This window comes from Cyrtonyx montezumae, unplaced genomic scaffold (genome assembly GCF_038088225.1).
Source record: "Cyrtonyx montezumae isolate F1298 unplaced genomic scaffold, pur_monq_1.0 scaffold_42, whole genome shotgun sequence".
NCBI classification, from domain to species: Eukaryota; Metazoa; Chordata; class Aves; order Galliformes; family Odontophoridae; genus Cyrtonyx; species Cyrtonyx montezumae.
Genome location: NW_027072048.1, coordinates 485973 through 509302, shown reverse-complemented (window position 1 = coordinate 509302; position 23330 = coordinate 485973). Strand labels below are relative to the sequence as shown.

Below are 23330 nucleotides of genomic sequence, written 5' to 3'. Positions count from 1 at the left end.
CCAAACACATCTCTGTGCCACGCACTGCCATCCTCCTGGAGCACACGGGGACACGCACGGGGGCGACCAACATCCCATTAACACCCAACGGTGGATTTAATGAGAGTCACACTCCGAAATGAACGCGACAGGCAGCAAGCTACAGCCCCAAACATCGCTCCAACCCCAACGCCTCTCCTGGCCCTCCCATCCAGCCAGGGTGACCCCTCAGAGCACGGCAGCAGCGCAGTGCCTGGCTGGGAGGACGCGTGGCTGGCAGGAGAACATCTTACGCAGCTCCCCACGGAAGCGGTCGTGCAGCCAGGCGTAGAGGAAGGGATTGCAGCAGGCAGAGCTCATGGCGAACCAGTGGCACAGCAGCTGGATGAGCAGGAAGTAGTGCTTGTCGATGAGGTCGATGTCGATGTCGCGGATGATGTTGAAGACGTGGATGGGCAGCCAGCACACCCCGAAAGCAGCCACCACCAGCACGATGAGGCGGAAGATCTTCCTCTTCCTCAAGCGGTCGGACTCCGCCTGGCTCTGCGTGGGGTGGCCCGGCACCACGCGGGTGCGCAGCTTCACCGAGATGCAGAGGTAGGACAGGGAGACGGCGGACAGCGGCAGGATGTAGGTGACGATCAGCGTGCTGTAGGCGTAGGCCAAGCGCTGCTCCTCCTGCTCCATCCAGAACTCCTCGCAGATGGCAAAGCCCTGCTGCTGGAACTCCACGTGGTACGTGTGGGCCACCGCGGGGGCCACGAGCACGCAGGACAGCAGCCAGATGGCCCCCACCACGTAGATGCAGCTGGAGAGCGACAGGCGCTTCTTCAGGGGGTGCACGGTGGCGTAGTACCTGCAGGGGGAGCACCCCGTCAGCCCTTGAAGTGTGGGGATTTGGGGTTGGGGGGGGGTTTCCCACCCCTGTCCCCATGAGCTCATCATCATGGCAATGCTGGGGTTTCACGTGGCTCCTTCTCACCCTGCCCTATAGCTGCGTCCCAGTGATGGAAAGACTGCGCCCTCTGCATGGGGTCGGGGTGCAGCCCCACTGCAGCGCCCGCTGCCCCAGAGCTGGGAATGGAGAGCAGCAGAGCTCCAACCAGAGCATGCCACAGCTGGAGGGTTTGGGATGAAACCACACAAGATGAAGCACAGCAATGATTCACGGGGAGGGCTACTGTTTCCTGGAGGCTCTGTAGTAGGAAGAGCTCAAATTTCTGTCCTCACCCTCAAAAAGCAGCTTTGATGAAGAGCCCACCAGCACAGGAGCTCAGCTCCGCAGAGTTTCCTCAGCTGTTCCACCTCAGCCTCCCCTGGTTGTGCCTTCCCCATTTGCCCCAGGGCTGTCTCCCCCAGAATTGGGGGTTTGGGCTCTGCCCGGCTCGTGCAGCTTCTCTGACGAAGCCACGTATCTATGGAAACACAGTTTTTATACATTCCACCCCAACACCACCACCATCAGGACCCACCCGTGTCCATTTCAGACAACACAAGCACTCTCCATCCAGGTGACAGAACACAATGTAATTCTGATGCAATTTGGTGCAGCAGAGGATGAAAACCCGGGAGGAGAAACTCTGTGCTGTGAGGTGGAGGCTGTGCTGGGGCACTCACCCAACATGGTGAGGAGCCCATCCCTGCTGTGCTCGTGATGGAGCCGGTGGCACGGGAACGTTTCAGCCACAGCACTGCCACCACCATCGAGTTGGGCACAGCGAGGCTGCTGGGATGGCACAGTCTCCCATTTGGGGTCCGTGGAGCTTTTATTTTGGGGCAAATTCGCTCATTTCTAAACCACAGGCATCACCAGAGAAGGCAATGTCCGTCCTGAGCTCAGAGCAGGGGGCACTGCTGCACTGACAAAGCGCTGGGATTTTCCTTTCCCAGCTCTGTGCCCAGCACTCAGCACCCTGAGCAGCATCAGTCTGGGGGGATGGCCTCATCCTGCCCGTGGTGGGGGCCCCGTGCCACCCCCCTGTCCCCTTACCTGTCAACTGCGATGGCCGTGAGCGTGAACACCGAGACGTAGACCGTCATGGGCTGCATCAGGAACACGAAGTAGCACAGGAACTTCCCAAAGATCCATCCCTGCGGGTTGAAGGCGTACGCCAGGGTGAAGGGCACGCAGGTGGCACACATCAGCATGTCCGAGAAGGCCAGGTTCCCGATGAAGAAGTTGGTGACGTTGTGCATCTTCTTGCTCTTGCAGATGACGTAGAGCAGCAGGTAGTTGCCGAAGATGCCCACCAGGACCACCAGGGCGTAGCAGGGGATGATGAGGGGCTTGAAGGATTGGATGAGCTGCACCCCAGTGAACTGTGTGCTGCCGTTGGGGCGGCTCTGCAGGACCAGCCCATAGGAGCTGGCATTGGCCCCATCACCACCGGGCTCCATGGCCTCCGTGGGGAGGCTGTGGGATATCCCAGGACCCCAAAACCCAATGGCTCAGGTGGCTCTGATGGTCATGCCCTGAGCCCGGGGGTTCCCTGCTGCAGCCTGCTGGCAAGGGAACGGTGCACGGGGGTCAGAAGAGAGGCGACGGCAGCAAGCAGCCCCCCAGGGAAGGCAGCGCAAAGTGGAAATGCTCCATAGAGGGGAGAGAAAGGAGGAAGAGGAGCCGTGGCCCCGAGGCGGCAGCAGCCGGGAGGGATGCACTCACCTCAGCCCGAGCTCCGCGGCGGAACACGGAGCGCTCCGATGGCACTGCCCTTGAGCAGGAAGGAAGCGCAGCTCCGCCAGAAAGGAGCTCCTAATGCTTCTGGAAATCACAAAGGACGTTAATGGGTAAACGAATAAGGATGCTCTGCTACTTTTGCACTGTTACAGCCCCGCGCGCCTGCACTCCGCTCATCCGTCCCCGTAATGAGATTAGCCAGGCGCTCCAAAGGGCAGGGCTGGCAGCAGCCGGGCTGCACCGCGATCCGAGCGGCTGCACCGAGGTGTCCCCTCGGTCCTCCCCAAAGCCGTGCCGGACTTCGGTTCGATCGGCTGCAAAGGGAGAGAGAGGAGCAGGGGGGCAAAGTGGGGAAGCTCACGGCCGCCGGCTCTGCCCATGGCGAGCGCGTCCCCAGCACCGCACCGCTCCCCCCATCCCTTCCCACCACTAAGCCGCCTCAAACTTTAATTTCCCGAGCTATTTCCACGCACCGCCTCGCTCTCTTTCTCCACACAGAGCTCGCAACCCCCATCTCTTCCCCCTCCGTCAGCCGTTAGAGCCCGACACAGAGAAGCGAAATCCACTGCACGGATTTGGGAAGCCTGCGCTGTGTATGGACTGAAGCGCTCCTCCCAGCGCTCAGCTGTGCCCGCGGACGGGACCGGGACCCTCCGCGCACACTCAGCGCCCTGCTCGCTCCCCTCTGGTTCCCATGGCGTTGAGTGCCATCTATTAGTTGCCATGGTTATGCCAAAGCCCCCTACGCGTTGCTGCCGTGCAGGATGCGGCCACAGGAGGGGTGAAGGCATCACCCAGGGCAAGAGCATCCACGCAGGGACCACACTGCTTCTGCAGCCAGGTCTGGTTCACAGCTCTGTCCCCACACACCCACGGCACAGGGAGCTGCTCCTTGCAGGGTGCCACGGCAAGGCTCTGCAGCACCCACCCCACACCCTTTACCTGTTCGCTTCTCCCACCAGCACACAACAGGGGGAATTTTCTCCTTTTAATTGACTTTTTAGAGCGGTGAGGATGGCTGTCACGCTGGGCTGTTAGAAACCAGAGCAGGGAAGGTGAATGGGGCAGCACTGCTGCAGGGTGCAGGAGCAGCAGCCCTCCCTGGGGCTCCCACAGCAATGTGGGGAGGCTGCTGGCCGCAGCATGAGCAGCGCACAGCAGCTGCTGGTGCTCCTCGGAGCTTTGGAGAGGCCGCTGTGCCAGTTCAGCAGCACTGCACTGCTTTTCTTCCTGGACTTCTTTAGGTGGCTCAGTCTGCCCCCAGCGAGATGCCTCAAAGCAGCTGTTGGATCACAGCATCCAGCAGTTAACAACGTGTTTCATTCCTGCCTGAGGAATTCGGGGCAGCACACGGGGACCACGCAAGGCCATAAAAAGCACAGCCCAGTGGGCAGCTTCGCAAACCCATCCCATTGCTTCAAACCCGGTGTGCCAACCCCCAGTACTCAGCTCTGCTCCTCATTCCACTGCAGAGAAATCCCCAGCCAGCTGCTATCATGCAAATAACTGATGTGAGCAATTTTCCTCAATTAGGAGCTTTAATTTGATTATTTCAATGGCTGCTTGTTCTGAACAGACTTTGGCTGCATTTCCCCGGGCTGCTGTGAAGGCTGCAACGTAACTTCACTCTGTTTATCCAAACAATTGTCAGAGTAATTCCTACCAGAACAAACCCACCTTGCTTGCAGCCTGATTGGCAGAAGGGCAGCACAGGGGGGCACGATGCACTCATTTTAAGACCATCCAAGAAGTGCCAGTGCAGGGAAGGGGTGGTGGTGCTCGCTGGGATGCTCTGAGACCCACAGCATCTTAGCAGCAGCACACTTGGAAGAAGAATTTCTGAGATGGAGGGAAAGATATCCAAAGCAGAATCTGTTGCCCATCCAAAGTCCTCTGTGTCCCTGTGCAAGGATCCATCCCATCCTGAGCTGCAGCTAATCTCCATCCTGTGCTGCTCTGGCATCATCCTCATCGCCTCCATCCGCACCTGACAGCTCTTCCTCGTGGGTTTCGTACCTGGAGGAATCTTCCACTATGGGGGAGGAGGAGGGTCAGGCCCAGCACCCCTGTGTAGGTGCTCCCTGCAGAGCAGAACTCTCCATCCTCAGGGCAGAAGCCACCGTGGGACCAGCCCTGCTGCCACCCAGCCCCATAGCCCAGCCAGAACTCACAGGTAATGTACTGCCCGCTGAGATAGACAGGCCCATCTCCACACTGCAGCACGAAGGTGACAGGAGGGACAAACTCCAGACCTTTGAGACTGATCTGCAAAGTGCCAAAGCTCAGAGCAACCCCAGACCCACCCTGCCCCAGTCAGCCCCCACAACAGCTGCAGGACAGGGGATGCTCTGCAGCACAGAGAGCTTTGCAGGTGCAGCCTGGACAGCTCCAGAGCTGGGAAAATGCCCACAGATGATGCAGGGTGAATCGTCCCTTTGCTCCCCTGTGCTTACCATGGGGAGCACCGAGACACGCAGAGATGCAATGGTCACTGGCTTGAGGTCTCCGCAGGTGTTCTTTGAATCCACAGCCACCACGTGCAACTCATCCTCAGCATCGGACCCCAGGGAGATCTGTGGGTTGGGCAGAACCCCCGTGGCAGGGCAGAGCCCCCCCAGTAGGGCAGCACGGGGACACCAGCAAACCCCACACCGTACCGTCCTCAGCAGGACCAGGTGCTCTAGGAAGTCATCGTCCTCCTTCACCACGCAGCTCCGGCTGCTTGCACCCAGCTCACACCCTGTGGACACACAGCCCTGTCCGTGTGTGCACCAGCTGCTTCCCGAGCAAACCTCAGGGGTGCAGGAAGCAAAAGGCAAAGCATCTCTGGTTGCCCCCCACCCAGAACGTGCTGGGGGCTGCTGCTCACCCCACAGCACAGCAGCCGTCCTGTCCTCCGACTGCGACCTGAGAGCAGGGGAAGAGCTGCTCATCCTGCACAGCACCAGGAACCAGCTCCTACGGAACAAGCACCAGAGAAAGCAGCCTTCAGCTGGTCTGTAATAACAGCACGGGGAAGAAAAGTGACTCCGGAGTGCTTAGAGCAGATTCCCAAAGTCCAGAGGCAGCAGCGTGCAGGCAGCTCCCATCAGCACCGTTTGCCTTCTGCAAGAGACAGAGGCAGCTGGAGCAATGCCTCCTTGGCTGGCTTAGCATCTCTAGGCGAGGAATAAAACCACAACAGCAGCGTTAAAATCAGCAGCACAACCCAACGTGGGGGGGTTCCTCCCTCGCTGAGGTCTCAGAGGAAACCAACCTCAGCTGCACGCACTGCCGGGGAAAGCACGGAGCACGAGCACCCTCTGTGCTGCAGATATAGGGCGGAGGGAGCCCCGCAGCTGCGTGACTCGGGAACGCAGCGCAGGTGCTGGGGAGGGCAGGCAGCGGCTCCCAAGTGCTGGCAGCGCATCCCCGGAGCTCCTCTGCAGGCGGCGGCTGAGTCCCACGGCCGCCGGAGCTGCGGGACCTCCCCGACACAATCGCTTTTTTCTTTATTCCCTCCGCACGTTACGATTTCCCCGCAGCGCCGGGAGGTGGCACTGGGGGTCCGGGGGGACGCGGTGGCTCCGCTCGGTCCCCGGCGCTGCCCACGTCCCACCTCCCGCTCCCGAGTTTTCCTAGGAATCCCTCCACGTCAGTGGGATGCTGCGGCTGTGGGATGCGCCGGTAAACCTCTGGAGGGGGCACAAAGCCTCCCTGGGGCAGCGCAGGGGCTGTGTCCGACCCTCGGGGGGGACCGCAGCCCCCAGGGGTCCCCGGGCGCTATAGGGATGGGGACCCGTGGGCCCGCAGCCTCAGCCCCGGGATGGGCAAATCGCTGATGAAAGCCGCCCGTCCCCCTGCTCACCGCGGAGCTCAAAGCGTCGCCGCGTGGTTCCCGAGGTTTATTTCACACAAAAGCGTTACAGTCACCGTGACGCGTTTACAGCGGATCTCATCCCCGAAGTCCCAGCGAAGTGGGGCCGCAAACAGCTGCGAACGCACAGCGTCCTCTGTGCCACCGCACTCCGCGCTGCCGCCTGCTCCTGCTGCCCCGACAGCGCACGGGGGGAGAGGCTGCGGGGCAAGAGCAGAGCATCAGCGGTGCCGCGCTCTCCCTCCCTCGCTCCCCTCCCGTCTGTGCTTTCCCCTTGCCGAGGGTACGGCCGCTGCTCCCGGAGCGAACCGCAGCTCCTGAGCCACGACCCAGCGCACATCACGGAGCGGTTTTGTGCCAGCACGAGATCCTCTTTCCCTTTGCCAGCACAACTGGGGAAGATGAGGTCCTGCGGGTGAGCGGAGCTGCTGGCTGCCACGTCCCAGTGCCAATCCCTCCGGGGTGGCTGTGTGTCCCCATCCTCACGGGCTGTGCTGCTGCACTGAACCTCATCGTGAGGGACTCGGGATCTTTTTGCTGCTGCCTTTATCTCTCCGGCACCGAAGGAGTCCCTTTCCTCTCCGGGTGGGTGTGTGCACCTCAGGGTCCTTCCAGCGCTGTCACCCTCAGTGCTGCTCCTCCTTCCCCACGCAGCGTCCCCGTCCCAGCATCAGTCCCTGCAGAGGACAGCAGGAGCTGATGATGTGCATCCCCCCCCGCCCCCCCGGCATCACACACAGCACCGGGGATGCAAAGCAACCACCCCAGGAGCTGCAGCAGCGCAAGGGGAGAGTGCAAAGCTGCTCCAAAGGGGGTTAAGCACTCCGGGCAGCACTGAAATGTGTCGGCAGACGCTGCGTCAGCTCACATGTGCAATGCGGGCACATGGCTGTGACCCGGCCAAGGGCTGAGCTCCCCCAGGGCAGGGGACGGCCAAGCCGGTCAGAGGGGACAGCTGCAGGGAGGGGGGGGCTGTAGAAACTTCGGGGTCTCCTGCGGCACCGATCCCATGGGGGAATGTCCACTTACAGTGCTCCCCGCTCTGCTCCCCTCCCCGTCAGACAGAGGGACCGGACGGCATCTCCCTGCTGGTGAACCTTCAACGAGAGAGCACAGAGTGTGAAGAGCCCACGCCCTCCCACGACAGCTCCTCGCCGCAGGATGGGCCCATCCTTTCTCATCACACACTCCTTCGAAGTGACAAAGTGATATCCAGAGCCCAGACCGGCAGCCAGGGCCCCCTCCCCCCTGCCCTACTCACAGGGGCTCCCCGAAGACATTGGGAGTGGAAATCCCAGGGACAGGAGCACACTCCTGGTGTCCCGGTAGTGTTTGAATACCTGAGGAAATGAACCTCATTCTGGCGGTTGGGGCACCCCCAGGAAGGGCCAAATCGGGATGGGGCAGGGACTGCGCCCTGAGCCTGGCAGAGGGGCTCAGGGAACCCCAAAGACGTCGGGCAGCAGTTCCCATTCTGTACCCCAGCCCAGCGGGAACGCCTGCTCACCAGCTCTGCGTTCATCAGACCACAGCAGCCCCTCGGACTGCCACCCTGCCCCCCAAGCATGCACACATACTCACTCATCCAGCTGCTCACACAGCGTGGTCTGCGTGCCCTGCAGCCAGCACTCGCCCAGGGGCCGCTGCTGGCGGCCACCACCACGGGGTGGAGCGTTGTCCTCTCTCCTGCCGCTCCCCCGCACCTCTCTGTCCTCCGTGGGGCTCCCCCAGGGGCTGAAGGCACAGTGCTGTGGGTCCTGTGGGGCAGCGCGGCGTGGGCAGCACAGCAGCTTGCGGAAAGCACTCCTGAAGTCGGGGCTGCGGCAGTAGATGATGGGGTTGAAGGCTGAGTTGACGTAGCCCAACCAGTTGAGGAAGAGGAAGAGCTGGTCGGGCACCAGCGGCCGGCAGAACACCTTGATGATGTTGGCCACGAAGAAGGGCAGCCAGCAGAGCGTGAAGGTGCCCATGATGATGCCCAGGGTCTTGAGGGCTTTGTGCTCCTTGATGGCCAACAGGCGGGAGGGCCGCCGCCGCCGCCCGCCCCTGGGGCTGGGGGTGTCCTGCAGGAACCTCACCTTGTCCTTGCCGATGAGCTGCACGTGGCGCGTGGCCACGGCGAAGACGCGGACGTAGACGAAGATCATGACGAGCAGCGGCACATAGAAGGAGACGGTGGAGGAGACGATGGCGTAGGTGACGTTGGTGACAAAGTCGCAGCAACGCGGGTCGTCGTAGCAGCGCACCGCCCGCTCGTCCGCCCCGTCCCGCCACCACTGGTTCATGATGGGCAGGAAGGAGATGAAGGCGGAGATGGCCCACACCACGCACACCACAGCCCACGCTCTGCCCTTGGTCACCAGCGCCTCGTACTGCAGCGGTGCCGTGATGGCCAGGTAGCGATCCACGGCGATGGCGCACAGCGTCTCGATGCTCGCCGTCACACACAGCACGTCCAGCGAGGTCCACAGCTCGCACACCACCGTGCCGTAGGGCCAGTGGCCGCTCAGCAGGATGGTGGCCCCCGGAGGCACCACCAGCAAGCCCATGACGAGGTCGGCGCAGGCCAGCGACGTGACGAAGACGTTGGTCATGGTCTGCAGCCGCGGCGTCTTGGCGATGGCCACGATCACCAGCAGGTTGCCGGCCACGATCACCAGAATGGTGACGCTCAGCGCTGCTCCCACCGCCCACTGCCGGCTCAGGATGGCGGCCCAGCTGCAATTGGGGACGGAGCCGGGGGCGGCCGCCCCCCAGGCGGTGCCGTTGCCCGCGGGAAGCGGGCTCATCGCTTCGGCACCCCGCTCCCCACCGTGCGGCGGCCGCCGCCGTCGAGGCTGCGCCGACGTCGGACTCCGTCCGCGGCCGCTGCTCGGAGGAGGAGCCTTTAAAGGCACGGGGCGGCCCCTCCGCGGAGATCAATGAAGGCAGAGAGGGAGCACCGCCTCCCCGCCGCCCCCCCGGGACCGGACACCCCCGGCTCTGCGCAGCTTGACCCCACCGTGAGCCCCTCACCCCACCCGCCCTCGTTTTCCGTGCACACGGCTCCCGGTTCCTTTCGGTGCATCCCTCTCCGCGCAGCCCGGAGCCGTGCCCCGCATCCCTGCTCTTCGCTCCGTGCTCCTCACATCCCGGGGCACACGGTGCAGACACCGACCCAACTGCCATCAGCACAGGGGTGGCAAAATCACAGCCTCACCCCAAAGAAATCATCCAGCAGCTGCTCTTCTCTTTCACCCCCACCTTAAATGCTCGAGCTCTCTCCCTAGCTTTTGTAGCCGCTCCCCCCCCAGTTTGGCTCAGCACCGATGATTTTGGGATCCCCAGGCTCCATCCTGCAGGGTGCTGTGGGGCACCGTGCTGCCCCCATCCTCTGCCCCAGAGCCCATCAGTGCTCCCAGCACTGCTCCTTCCGAAGGCCCCTGGGCAGAGTCCAGGGCAGGCAATTTTTTCACTATCAGCTATTTATACAAATACTGGAACTTCTGAGATGGGCGCTCTCCAAATATGGGCGTTTTGAAGTTTGGGCCAAATGGGGGAATGTTGACGAAGAAGGAAAGAAAACGTGTAAAAAATTATCTGGTTGGCATTTCTTCCCATTCATGAGCAAGCAAAAAAGAGCTTGCTTCTTACGAGCTTGATCTTCACTGCTTGGGTTTTTCAGAGCAGTCAGATGAGCGCTTGATGCAACCGAGCCCTTCAGCTCCAGCTCTGCACTCACTGCTGGTGTGGGCTGAGCCCTGGCTTTACTGTTTCCTATGAAGTGTCCCTGCAGTTGGACCATGAGTGCATGCTGCATTTCACACGAGACCCACCGTCTTAATGAGGTTGCACGTGTAACCCCAGTGAGAGTCGGCGCACAGGGAGATAGTGATTGTGTCTGGGGGATAAAGAAGTGCCGTGGGAACGGCAGTGGATAACAGAAAGTGGAGGCATTTGGGTGTTTCACTGCACTGAACACCTGTCCGTCTCCGTGTCCCGGAGGACACCTACATGAGACCCTTCCTCCTGCTCCCCGGGCTCACTGGGAGCCCTCCCTTCCCAGCAAGGGCACTTTCCTCCTGCTCCTTTTGCTCCCTGCTGTCCCCTCCAGGCCCAGCATCCACCACGGGACGTGTCCCCTCCGCTGTCTCTGCCATGTCACCTGCACAGCACTGAGCAGCAGGAGCTCTGCCAGCGTGGGGACACTCGGGGTCAAGTGGCTGTTTGGAAAGCTCTGGGAAAAAATGTTTATGCCACAGATCAGAGCAGCTCTGTTGGCTGCTGCTACAGAATAAACAATGGATGTTTTAAAAATACATCTTTATAGAGAGAGACAGGATGGATTAGAGAAGATCCCTTCTTGGAGAGAGCAGGGTTGCAGTGGGAATGGGCAGAGCAGTGCAGCTCTGTGCTCTCCATCCAGGGGTGTGCTTGCAGGGAGGAAGACCTCAGCTCATCCTGACAGTTTGGGCACACTGGCACTGCTGCTGAGGGGATGTAGAGCTGGTTAGCCCCCTGTCCCACAGCCTTCCCACCACCAAGCAGGCAGCATGCACACAGCAAGCCCTAACCATGCGTGCCAGGCTCACAGGGAGTGCTCAGGTCCTATTAATCCCCTGAACCCAGCAAGGGGATGAAGCACCGAGCAAGAATTCCAGCACTTAACTCAGTGCCTGGCACTGTGCCACTATGGGGGGAGCGCTCCCGTGAGCTGCCACCTCTGTGTTAAGCAGCTGTAATCCTCCACCCCTCGTGTTCAGTTTGTAACTGCAGCCACGAGCCCCACAGAGCTGGCTCAGGGGCACGGGGGAGGCAGAGAGGAGGGAAGGGAGCTCAGGAGCGATGGGCACACGCCAGCTTCCCCTCCCAGCGTCACTAAAGGCAGCACACTGAACCCTGCCAAGCCTGAGTCAGGCTGATGCCACATCAGGATAAAACTAAAGCTTTTTATAGCTGGGAATAAAATGGGATCTTTCTCTCCCCAGCACACTGTCTGCATGCTTGCTGTTACAGAACAAGTGATAAAAAGCAGCACAAGCCTCAGCAGCATCACCACTGCCACCATGGGCCGGGTGCTGCCAGCTCCTCTTCCTCACTGGGACAGGAAAAAGCAGAGCTGAGCAGGACGGAGGCAGAGCTGCACCCAGTTCAGCTTTGCACCAGTAAGGGACGGTGCCAGAGGGGTGCTGGAGCCAGGGCTGCATTGCACAGCGCAGCGTCCCCAGGGCCACACGGCCGTGCTGCTGGGGGAGAGCTGCCCGAGGAGCGTGGCTTTAACCCCAAACCCTGTGGTGTGGCACTGGGATGGAGCCCCGGGGTGGGCAAGGGGCCGGGTGATGGCATGGCAGTGGCAACGGTGCCGCTCTGCCTTTAATGTTTGAGCTGGTAATTAGTCCGGGACTCGCCGCGCTGAGACTTCGGGAATGGTTTCCATATCGGGTTCCCAAATCTCGCTTTGAAGTTGTTTGGGATGATCTGTCAGCGCGTTTCCTCGTCAGCGCATAAACAGGCTGCGAGGGAGCGTTAACCCCTGGGTACTGCCTGTCCCGGGAAGGCGGGAGGAAGCACTGCATAAACTCTGTGCTCTCTATAAACTCTCCTCCCCGGGGGCTGTCGGATGGGCTCAGGCAGCTGCAGGAAGTGAAGCATTCTCTGCCCCAAACAATAAAAACTAATAAAAGTGGGATGTTCTGCTGGCTGCAGCGTGAGATGCCATTTTTAGGGTCAGCTTGGCCAAGGCATGCTCCAAATCCACCATACCTGCAAGGGATGGGCAGCGTGTGCTCCTGCCCTTCCCACCCCATCCCTGTGGGGTGGGCAGATGCTGTAGGTGGGAGTGGGGTCAGGTATGGGACATGGCAAAGCTTTCGTGGCATTTCCACCCCATGGGCCGAAGGGATTTGCTCACCCCTGTGTGCTCTGCCCAGGCTTTGCAGATATGTTCACCAGTGCTTCTCCCTCGCTCCTGCTTACCACTTCTCCAGCAGCTATTGCTAAAGAAAAGCAGAAGCGGAGGGGACGGAGGGACAAGTTTGCAATAGCAGTGGCACCAATTTCACACACACACACACAGAAAAAAAAAAAGTGGAAACTTATGTAAAAAAAAAAAGAAGTCAGCAACAAAAATAACATCTGAAAGCAGCTGGGTTTGCAGACACAGGGGGCAAGAATCCTTGGGTGACAGCGGGGTGACACCAGGCAATGTCTCCAGGCTGGGGATGGATCCTGCTGCTTTCGGGTGTCCAAAACCTCAACACAGCCCCAGGCACTGCCTGTGCCATCCCCATTCCCATCTGTATCCTCATCTACCGCAGCCCTGCAGCATGCCCATGCCTATCCCTGCTGTGTTTGCTCCATGTTCAGAACAGGGAAATAACAGCGCCGTCGGGCTCGGCGCTCCCATGTCATCACAGCTATTTTTCACCCCGTGCTGCTCAAGTTCTGGGAGATTTCTCAGAAATGCACTGCAAATGGGGAAAAGGTTCATTCCTGAGGGCTGTGCTGCCGGGCCTGGGCACTGGGCAGGAGCAGTGGGGCCGTGGGGACGCTCCAGCACCTGACGTGTGCCTGAGCCCCACTATTTGTGCCAAGCAGCCGTGAGCATGGGACAGAGCTCCTGAAAACACCACAACGTCGGCCCACACTGCGCTGTCCTGCAGGGACTGCCCTGCCATGCCCAATTCCTCTGCAGAGCACAAGCCCAGCAGCACCCCGGGTTCATTTAGGGGTGCTGAGCACCCCCTGCACACACCATCCCCAGGGTTCCTCCCTCGCAGGGCGGAGGTGCTTCCCACGGGCAGGATGGGTTTGTTTACAGGGGGCAACTTTGATCTGCACAAACAGCCCTTGGGCGGGCAAAGTGGATGAGGGTTTGGCGTTATCTGCGCCGACGATCGGGGAGGAATGTAAACACGGATGGGGTGGAAATGCCGCGGCTCAGGGACACCCCCAGCTGCCTTCCCCTTGGTGATGGGTGGGTGCCACGGGGCACCCGTGCAGAAATAGCCAATATTTCATGGCCCACAGGGAGTGCTTTCCATGAGCCGTAGCAGAGAGCTGCCTCCAGCAGAAGCCTGCCAGGGGAGAAGGGTTTTCACCAAACCCTATCCCGGTTCCACAGGCAGAAGTTCCCACCAGTGGGCAAAGCAGCAGTCAGCGTGCAGAAGGGACAAACACCCACAAGTGCATTTCTGTTCCCAGTTTAGAAGGCCATAAGGTGATAACCTTCTCTCACATGAGGATGATAAAGGCTGTCCAGCTCTTTTGGAAAGATAAAATGCCCCAGAGGTGAATACATTGTCACCAATGGGTGCTGCCAACCCAGTATGGGTGCCATGCTTTCCACGGAACCACTGCTGATGGATGGCCCACGGCTGGCTGCTCCCTGCCCTGCTCCAGGTGCCTTCTCCTCCTCCTCTCTGCTTTTTATCTTCATTCCAAGTGGGAAATGAGTGGATGGGGAGGAAGGACCATTGTTAGGACTGTGCATTCCTGGGGCTACATGTTGCCAGCTCCATCCCTGCAGAGATGTTATCAGCACACACGGGAAGGACACTGCTGCCAGCCCAGGGCTGTGCCCTGTCCCCTCGTTGGGGCTCAGGGCTCCCAGTACCCCACAGCCTTGTAGGTCAGGGTTAGCCCCCTGACCTGAGATCCTATGGGATGCCAGGCTCCAGGGGACAATACCCAGACATCGCAGGGACGGTGGCCCCCAGCTCCACCCCAGCCAGGATGTGCCCCAGCAGCCGACCTCCCCACAGCTCCTTGACCCCATAATGGCCTATTCTCTGCGAGCAGGAGGAGGAAACGCCTCAGGCCTCATTAGACGGTGCCTAGGCGCCTTGCTGGTCGGGGGTCAAGGCTGGCGTCACCCAGCACGGCCGGACACGGTGCTTTCCTGCCCAGCACGGAGACTGACGCAGCAGACAGCGAGGAGAGGGGCTGTGCAGCGGCACATGGATGGGCGCTGGGGTAGGCGGGAGGCACTGGGAGCCGTGGGGAGCTAGTGAGGGAAGCGGGGCTCAGCGGGAGCACTGACAGCACAGAGACCCCGCGGACCCCACGGGCACCACGTGGCGCGGGACCCACAAGCCGCAGACACGTGACTACGCGTGCGCACAGAGCCCCGCCCCTTCCCTGGACCACGCCCCTCGTGCAACGCCCCCTCATTGGACCGCACCTCCCACTCGGCCACGCCCTAATGTACCATAAGCCACGCCCACAAGCGAATCCCCCGCCCCTCTGCGATTCCCGTCGCGCCGCGCGGCGGAAGGGGCGTGGCTTGCACCGGAAGCGGCGGGCAGGCGGCGGGGCGGCCGCAGCAGCAGCGGGAGCAGGCCGAGCCCCGGCGCCATGTCGGGCCGCTGCTGCCAGGGACAGACGCCGAGCCGCGATATCCCGGGCCCCGGCAAGCGCCTGGCGCTGCCCGACGGCGCCCCGCTGCCGCCCGGTGACTACAGCACCACGCCGGGGGGAACCGTCTTCGGGACCACGCCGGGCGGTGAGCGGCCGGGCCCGGGGTGGGGGATGGGCTCGCTGTGAGGGCTCCGCCATGAGGCGGGTTCTGCGGTGCAGCCGTAGTTTGAGATATTTTGGGGGGGGAGTTGGGGTCGTCGTGTCCCGTGTGGGGCTGTGGGGCCGCCCGCCCGCTCCCGGGGCTCCGGTTTTTGTTCTGCTCTTTTCCCACCTCTCATAAAACGATCCCCGCTGGAAGGACCGGTGTGAGTGGTGAAACCGCGGGGCTGCGCGCTGTGTGCTCAGAGCCGTGCGGGCGGGCGCTGCCTTTACGCCATCGAACGTCCCGTGGGGTAAAAACGCAGAGAGAAAGGGGAAGTCGGCACCGCTGATGCACCCGAGTGTTTTGTGTCGGGGAACTGAAGGGTTTGCGTTATTTCTGCCACGTTCTCCCTTCGGTGAAAGCAGCAAGTGGCTGAAGTGCTTGAACAGCACTCACGGTGATTATGTCATGGAAGAGAGGAGAAACAGAATGCATCTCGTGTAGCTGAATGGAGGTGGATAATAAGTGCAGCATAACGAGCCCTCCGGGGTTATCGTTTGTTTGTCTGTGCTGCAGAGTTAATGAATGTCCAGAGCGTGGAAGGAAAGCACAGAGCTGTTTGCTGTGAGGGTGTGTGCTCCTGGCAAAGCCCCGGGTGCTCCTGTGACAGCACAGTGCTTCCTGTCCAGGTCCCGAGGGAGAGCAGTCCTGAGAATGGTTGTCAGTGCCCTTCACACTGAACTGCCTGTGTTAAGGCACTGGGGTTCACTGAAGGCTTTGGGGCTGAGCCAGGAGAGCACCAAGTGCAGCCTGCTGAGATGAGCCCGAGACTTCTTGCAGAGCAGTTGCTGAAGTCAGAAGGAAGAAGCAAATCATTTGCCATGCCAAACCCGGGCCTGATTTTCAGAGAATAACTGAGCACTGCAACCTCTGAAGCCCCCTCTGCCTGCAGGCAGCACGTGGCTGAGGGTGGAAGGAGGGCTCAGTGCCAGAGCTCCGGTGATCTGCGGGCTCAGCGAAGGGATGGTGGCATGAAGAGACTCCCTGTCCCTGGTAGCACAGGAAAAAGCTGGTTTTCCTGACTGTGGGCAGCAGAGGTTAACAAAAAACAGTGTTAAGGGAACGAGGAGCGTGTAAGAGGTGACGTGTGACCTTTCAGCATAGCCTGTTCTTTGGTATTCCCTTCATGCTTGCCTTGGCGCCGCGCCCTTTGCTGAGGGCACACGTTTTCTTTCCCCAAGCCCACGTGTGTCTGAACACCATGCAAGCTGCAGCAGAGCTGCTCTGGCTGCTCCAAGCTCTGTTGGAAGCCCGTGCCCCTCTGACAGCCACTGCTGCCCTCCCACCTCGGCTTGCTGGGGGTGTCAGCTTTCAGGAGCGCTGGGCACGTGAAGCAGCAGATGAATGCAGAGCGGGAGGGAGAGCTGTGGCTGCCAGTTATGGACTGTGCTCCTGATCCTGGGTACACGAGCTGCAGTTCTAGGAACTGCTGTCCTTGCTCTCGCAACCTCCCTGTAATTTAACACTTGGTGTGCAGGGTAACAGTTGTCCTTATCGAGTCCGGGCCAGCTGCCACGCTGCAGTTCTGAATGGGATCAGTTCCCCTCCTCGATCGAGCAGGACAGCTCAAACTCAAAATATTTTATTGGGAAGTGTTTTCCGTTGTTTTGGGAACTCAGAATGTCCTTGAAACGTCATGCAGTGTTGTTAAAGTGCTTCAAAACAAAGTGAGCTTAACGTTCCTGGGCAGATGGAGTTTATTTTCCTGCGTTGTGTTCTTGCAGCTGTAGCTTTGCAGGCAGTGCTCCTGAAGCTGCTTTTCCCTCGTGCTGGGAGGGAAGTAGAGCAGCAGTCCAGAAAGGCAGATGGCAGCATGCCTTCTAGGGATAAAAAAAAGATGTTTGTCAGTGATTCCTGGGTTAGGGCTGTGGTCTGTTTGGAGGAATTCATTTTCTGTGTGTGGTTTTGGACTTTTTCCAGCACCAGTTCCTTTACTAGGAATGTGCCGTTTGTTCTGGTGGTATTCCTAGAAAACGACACGGAGTCCTAGCTCTGCAGCTCCCTCTGAGCCTTGCTGCAGTCTGCTGGAGCTGCACTGCTCTGCTTCAGAGCAGCATGTCCTCTGGTTCATCATTTACTCCTCTTTCTCTGGGTTTTTCTGTGCTCTGGACCCTTCTGCCTAATGTAAGATCTGTTGCACGCAGCCTCGCTGGGAGCTCTGGAGTGCACTCTGTGTGCAGCAGACTGGCAGCTGTGCTTGGGAGATGACACACATATCTTTCATACATCAAAACCTTAAAGCCTGCCCGCGTTGCCTTCTCCTTCCAGGAACCAGGATTATTTATGATCGTAAGTTCTTGATGGAGTGCCGTAATTCTCCGGTTGCCAAAACACCGCCCTCTGACCTTCCGGACATTCCAGGTGTTACCAGCCCCGTCGTGGAGGAGTTAAAGGTCGAGAACAACCACGTCCAGAACTATGATGAGAAAGCCAATGTAGGTGGGTACACAAGGACAAGTGAGTGTTGCTGTTCCCTAGAGATACAGCAGCGTACACCCACGGGGCCGGGAGATGCCTGGAAGCCACGGATAACACTGATAAGTTCTCAATCATTTCGGTGCCATTTGTGTTGTCGCCACTGTTCTCATGACTTCAGCACTCAGGATTAAGAGCCCCGTGGTGTGAGAGAGGGTGCAGCTGTTTTTGCCTCTGTTTATCACTTCAGAGTAGGAATTGTTTGGGAGTTTTTCACTGCCGAAGTTGGCAGTGGTGCACGAGGTTGCAGGGTAGAAATTGGTCCACAGCAGAATGGAGATTGCTTTGTGAATGCACCCAAAGTCATCGTGGCAGCAGCAAGAACTGCAGCTCTCATTTTACAGAGCTGAGACTGCTCCTCAAAGCAACCTGAACCTTCTGAGTGTCATCAATAGTCCTGTCCCTAAAAATAAAGCTCTGAGCTCGGTAGCTGGCTTCCCTGCTTACTCTGAGCCAGATCTCTATGAGGTCGGTATTGCTTAATGGTTTTTACACAGTTGTGACCTTTAGTTCATAAGTTCATAAGGTTGGAAAGGACCTATAAGATCATCTAGTCCAACCATCCTCCTATCACTATCTCTACCCAACTACTAAATTAAGTCCTTTAGTGGCTCCCTGGACTCCGTGGCAGACTGAAGCATTGGCTGTGTGCTGTGTCCCTGCTCGGCTGTGCCTTCTTTCCCCCAGAGAAGTTCTGCTGTCAGGAACAGAGCACTGCTGTTCTCGTTGGCATCCTGTCAGGTTGCATGAGCTAGGTGGCAGCGATACAGATAACCGAGCAGTAAAACTTGCACTCATCTGCCTCTGGCAGCGGAGGTCTGTACCAGCGAAACCCAAGTGGAGAGAGGATGTAAAGGGCATTTCCTCTGCTCCTGGCTCTGCCTGACATTCGCTGTGAGGAGGGAAGCCTGCTTTCTGCTCGCGCTGTTCTTGATGCCAGGCTTGCTTCTTGAACGCAGACCTTAAGTCCACACAAATCCATTTCTTAGGTACAGCTGCACATTGCTTCAGTACAACGTGTGGTATTTAATTTGAAGCTTTCAGGACCCATCTATGTTTGCTCCTTCTCAACAGGTGAAGAAGAGCAGTTTGACATGGACATCTAAAGCACGTGCCCTGAGAGTGCTTCTCCAGTGAAGAACCAGGACCTTGTTTGAGGATTCCCACCAGCCAGGCTTAAAGCAGCCCACGCCTTGAGTGCCTTCCTGCTTCCTGGGAAAGGCAGTTTATTCCCTCCTGAGAACAGAGTATATCCTGTTACAAGGACTGAATCTCAGCCTCTCTGTGTGGCTGTGAGCACTCAGTGCAGTCCCTGCTGATGATGAGGTGCCAGGGGAGACAGTCTCAGTGATCGTTTTTGTTTCCAGTTTTATGCTTTTGTTAATCATTTTAATACTGTAAAAGTTACAGAAATGCAATATATGGGAGAAATAAATCAGTTTGACTCTCCTGGTATGCAGATTAATGCAATAAATACTGCTTCTGGCCTGTGTTCATTTCAGCTTGCAGCTAGCAGCCTGTTCTGGAATCGGTGGGGTGGTTTTGCATGCAGACTTGGGATCAGCGCTGCACTTTTGGGGTTCCCCCAGAGATGGATGCATTAAGCCCTCCTTGAAAACAGCTGCATCTGTACCACGAGTAACACCTGATCACTGCAGGAAGTGTGTGTGCTCCAAGTCTGCTTCCAGAAATAGCAACCCAAAACCATCCGTGGTGTGCTTTCGGATCGCTCCTTTGCCGGCTCGTGGTGTGGATGTCCCTGAGTTTTTCTCCTAATCATCCTCTCCAGAGGGCAGGGCTCAGTCAGGCCTCAGGTGAAGTGTCTCAAATGAGTTCAGTAGGAGCCCCCTGCAGCTGGGCAGAGTTCCCTGACTGCTCTGCCACGCCTCAGCTCCTGTGCTGCCCATCCAGCACGTAATAGTGCCTAACTGTCACACTTCCCAGGGTTTCTTTATGAACACATCCCTCTCTTTCCTATAATGTAGTGGGAAGGAATTAAGGCTCCTGGGTTTAACTGGGAGGTTGGGACTTCAGCTGAGAGTCATCTCTCCCAAAAAAGGCATTTATATTTCTGGTCTCCAGTGCTGCAGTAGTCTCTAACATGCCCTGTTTTATTGCTTTAGAGATGGTGCTAATGGCTGAGGAGGTGCTTCAAAGGAAAACAAAGCGTATTAGGACGTGGCCTGAACTTGGGACTTCCTCCGAGACAATGAGCATCTCCTTAAATCAGTCTTAGTCGATAGTACTTAAATATCTGCTAATTAAGCTCAATCGTGGCATTATGATATGCAAGCCTTAAATAACGAGTAACAAAAGAAACAGTCAAAGCAATTGATGCAGATAAAACTTGCATTTCTGAAGATAAGATAAAACGCTTTTTGAAGCCTTAATGGGAGCGCGCTCAGTCTCACTGCCTTCCACTGTCACTATCAGTCTTGCAGCTCCACACCAATTGCTGGCGGTGGTGTGAGCAGCTGCTACCACTGTGAGCTGTGTCCTGCAGCTGGGGCTGACTCGTCCTTCCAGCTCAGTATCTTCAGAGGGGTTCACGTGTGCTCGGAGTGAAGCTGCTTTCTGCAGAGCAGCTCCAGCTGTGCTTTCTGGGGCGGGAGGGTCGTTTAGAAGAGACCTCACCCCGGTGATGTGAGTCGGTCTGACCTGGTTTCTCAGGGGTCGGCCGTGGCAGGCTCAGGGGATGGTGTTGGCAGCAGTGAAGTGCGTGCATTCAGTGCTGAAGCTGTGCCTGAACCAAAGCACGAGCATGACTTTGCAATTAAAGCAGTTGTAATGGTATAGCTGTCGTGAGCAGGCGTGGTAAGGTCTGTTTCCCCCCTCCCTCCTCTTACTATCCTGAGATGCAGCACCCAGAGCAGATGCACTCTGCTATCTGTGAAGTACAGAGCTGGGCAGAGCCCTGCCATGTGCTCGTCCCTTCGGGTGCTGCAGCTGCTGTGCCCGAGCCTCCCCTGTGTGGGGTGGGGACTCAGCAGAGCTGCAGTGCTGGTGAGCCCTGGAAGGGGCCACAAAGCAGTGTCTGTTCTTCTTACAGCAGTAGGAACCCATTTTCTGACCTTACCCAAGAGCAGCAGCGTTGGGGTGGTGGGTTTTCGTGTCAGTACAAAAGCAGCTCTGAGGGCTTTTTTGAACAAGTGACAGCTATTGCAAGTAATTCCTCTAAACCCTGTTACCTCCCCCCACGCTCAGGGGGCCACGGTGTGCAGTGCTTATTTAGGTGCTAAGTATTTTGTCTGCTCCTGAGGTAGTTATGCATCGGTGTCTGCGTGCATATGTAGATCTGGAGGAGCATCAAAGCCCCTGCTGCCCACCACAGCGACGTGGGCAGAGGGAGGAGCACCTGGGCAGGTGTGAAACGGGCTCTGTGCACGTTGGGATTCCTGTAGGAATGGCAGAGTGGGGCCCTGGGGCCATGGGCACATCAGTGCCCTCAGTGCTGCACTGTGCAGCTGCAGGAGGTTGGTGGTGACGTGGGACCAGGCATCCTCAGCATCCCTTTGTGGTGCTACATCCTTCAGCCAGGCTTTCGGGGTTAATCTCCTGCATACCCAGAGCCCCGAGCCATGCAGAGGGCAGCTTGGTGCTCCCAGGAAGGCCCCTTCTGTGTCAGCGTTTGCTCCTCACCCACTGCTTTGTGCTCGGAGCAGGGACAGGCAGTGGTGTAGGCACTGCTGCTCACACAGTGGGAGGTGAAGTGGCCGTGGGTGGCTGCATGGCACAGCTGGGATGCTCCAGGGAGGTACAAGGGGACAAGTGTTGCTTTTGTCACTGCATTTTCTCTCCCTGCCCCTTTTGTCTGCAGCAAGGCAGAGCAGAGGGCCTTCGTCCTGCTCCACGTCCCAGTCATGGGACTACTGCTGCCTGCCCGACCTGAACAGTGCCTTAATCAACCCACTGAGCAAATATCGCCCTGTGCCTTTGATAAGCCCTTCCATCTGTTTGTTCTCCCTCCTTCTTTCCCCATAAGACCAAAATAAACTGCTCTTATCGTCGCCTCCGTGGACGCGTGCCCCCTTCGGCTCTGCCCAGCGGCTCCCGGGTACAAAATGTGGGGCAGGAGGCGGTGCCCTTGGGCTCCTGCATCCCCTCCAACCACCCCTGCCGTGCGCTGCCCCCGCCGTGGTGCTGAAGGGTTGGTGCTGACGTTAGGGTCGGCGTTGCGTCCCCATGAGCGCAGCCTGGCCGTGCCCCCAGGAGCGCAGGACCCCCCAGCAAGCAGCACCGAAGGCTGCGGCCGCCCGACAGCTTGGCTGTCCCGAGTCTGTCCCGCAGCCGATGTGTATTGGGCCGGGCAGCTCGCAGGATCCGTCCCCATCCCCATCCCCAGCGCTGATACCTGCCACGGCCCAGCTTTGATGTCCCCCCCCCCAGCAGCAGTCCCAGCCTGTGTTTTCCCACCCGCTCTCACGGGGCCGTCTGCCCACGATAACTTTTGAACCCTCTCAGACAGAGGTGATGGAGGGGGAGAGATCTCGGAGATACGGCCCCTGGAGAGGGTCTGGGGGCAACGAGGGGCTGCGAGGGGCAGAGGGCAGGGAGCTGGCAGGCGAGGGAGGGAGATGCCGTCCCTCTCGGCGCAACAGCATTGAAGAGCACATTCCTAGAATGCAAAAGAAGGGAGAAAAAATGCGGGGCCCATTCCTGGCAGAGCGCAGAGCCCGGACCCCGGGTGCGTGCCCCCCGCCGGGGGTTAGCAGCACGGCCGCCCTCTCCCAGCACTTAACAGCTCCCGCAAATGACCCTCTAATGACGGAGCGGGGACACAGACGCGCTTTGTTTCCCCGCCGCCGCGATGTGGATTGGGGATGTGGAGTCGGGGCAGGGGGTCCGACGGGGGAGCGGCTCTGCCCCAGCCCCCCCGCCCCGCTCGAGGTTACCGCAGTGCGAGAGCGCAGCCCTCCCCTTATCTCCGAGGGGTAAATAAACGGAAAATCCACTCAGCCCTCCTTTTCCCTTCAAAGGCTGCAGGTGCTTCCCTGCCTGCTGTTGAGCAACCCGCAATCTGCGTTCAGGGTGGGAACAGCTCCTTCATCATCCTCGTTTTCCCGACCCTGCAGCAGGGCGATATCTATTCCCACTGCATCGTTTGGGAGTCCCTTTGTCCTACAGAGCCCTTCGTGTGCCGCACGCAGGGAGCCCCCAACCCCCCCCCCCCCGTGCCTCCCAGGGTCGGGGTGAGGCTGTGCCTCGTGGCGGAGCACTGGGGGGGCTGCAGTTGTGCATTGCTCCTGGGAGGTCGGGACACCCATTTGCCGCCCAGCTGCTCGCACCAGAGCTGGGGGGTGCACCCCAGAGACCACCCAGCAGCGAAGGGAGAGGGGGGGGAGGGGTGAGGAGGTGGGAAGAGGCACAGATTGAGCGGGTTTTGCTTAAATACATAATTTATTGAGGGATTGTACAAACACAGCCTTTCCTCCACCACCCCATCCAGCGAGGGGCTGGGAAAGTGTGAGCCCAGTGCAGATGGGAGCAGCAATGGATGGGGATCTGGGACAGACAGGAGGTGGGGGGGAGGGAGGGGCTTGGACGTGCTGCTCCCAGGGGCACCCAGCTCACCCGGACTTTCACTGTAAACTTTTAATAGCAATCTGATAGAATTTTAACGGAAGTACAATAGAAAACATCAGAGAAAATGCTGCAAATCTCAGTTCTTTGGGTGCTGAGCGTGGATGGCTGTCAGTGCTGCAGATGTCCCTCGGGGATCCTCCAGCACCAGGAGCTCATGGTGTGCAACGCACAGAGCCCTGCACAGCGTCAGCCAGGCAGGAGGGAGCTCGGGGAGCTCAGGC

General features: G+C 58.9%; 3 protein-coding genes across 4 annotated transcripts; 1 reads left to right on the top strand and 2 right to left on the bottom strand.

The window, feature by feature from the left end:
• Nucleotides 1–207: 207 nt before the first annotated feature.
• LOC136055429 (prolactin-releasing peptide receptor-like) lies at nt 208–3251 on the bottom strand. Of its 2 annotated transcripts, none has more exons than XM_065747179.1 (3): nt 2642–3251; nt 1970–2481; nt 208–835 (listed from the first exon to the last, which is right to left on the bottom strand). In XM_065747179.1, exons 2-3 carry the CDS (start codon nt 2374–2376, stop codon nt 208–210), a joined length of 1035 nt encoding a protein of 344 aa, XP_065603251.1. In that variant the 5' UTR covers nt 2377–2481; nt 2642–3251. The 2 variants fall into 2 exon arrangements, with proteins under 2 accessions (XP_065603251.1, XP_065603250.1); XM_065747178.1 differs by having other exon boundaries at nt 1970–2478.
• Nucleotides 3252–4405: 1154 nt separating this feature from the next.
• On the bottom strand, nt 4406–9322 carry ADRB3 (adrenoceptor beta 3). The gene is made up of 6 exons (XM_065747177.1): nt 8094–9322; nt 5526–5614; nt 5314–5396; nt 5110–5229; nt 4828–4921; nt 4406–4688 (listed from the first exon to the last, which is right to left on the bottom strand). Exons 1-6 carry the CDS (start codon nt 9299–9301, stop codon nt 4591–4593), a joined length of 1692 nt encoding a protein of 563 aa, XP_065603249.1. The 5' UTR covers nt 9302–9322; the 3' UTR covers nt 4406–4590.
• A 5449-nt stretch (nt 9323–14771) lies between these two features.
• On the top strand, nt 14772–19022 carry EIF4EBP1 (eukaryotic translation initiation factor 4E binding protein 1). Its single transcript, XM_065747160.1, has 3 exons — nt 14772–14994; nt 17320–17490; nt 18601–19022. The coding sequence occupies exons 1-3, from the start codon at nt 14847–14849 to the stop codon at nt 18630–18632; spliced, it is 351 nt and encodes a 116-aa protein (XP_065603232.1). The 5' UTR covers nt 14772–14846; the 3' UTR covers nt 18633–19022.
• The last annotated feature ends 4308 nt before the right edge of the window (nt 19023–23330 follow it).

Coding starts and splice junctions, on each gene's coding strand:
- LOC136055429 (XM_065747179.1), bottom strand. CDS start 2,376: ATGGAGCCCGGTGGTGATGGGGCCAATGCCAGCTCCTATGGGCTGGTC. Junction 836..1,969: donor ACGGCCATCGCAGTTGACAG/GTAAGGGGACAG, acceptor CTCCCCCTGCAG/GTACTACGCCACCGTGCACC.
- ADRB3 (XM_065747177.1), bottom strand. CDS start 9,301: ATGAGCCCGCTTCCCGCGGGCAACGGCACCGCCTGGGGGGCGGCCGCC. Junction 5,615..8,093: donor CTGTGTGAGCAGCTGGATGA/GTGAGTATGTGT, acceptor CTTGTTCCGTAG/GAGCTGGTTCCTGGTGCTGT. Junction 4,922..5,109: donor GTGTCTCGGTGCTCCCCATG/GTAAGCACAGGG, acceptor GGCACTTTGCAG/ATCAGTCTCAAAGGTCTGGA.
- EIF4EBP1 (XM_065747160.1), top strand. CDS start 14,847: ATGTCGGGCCGCTGCTGCCAGGGACAGACGCCGAGCCGCGATATCCCG. Junction 14,995..17,319: donor CTTCGGGACCACGCCGGGCG/GTGAGCGGCCGG, acceptor TTCTCCTTCCAG/GAACCAGGATTATTTATGAT. Junction 17,491..18,600: donor TGATGAGAAAGCCAATGTAG/GTGGGTACACAA, acceptor CCTTCTCAACAG/GTGAAGAAGAGCAGTTTGAC.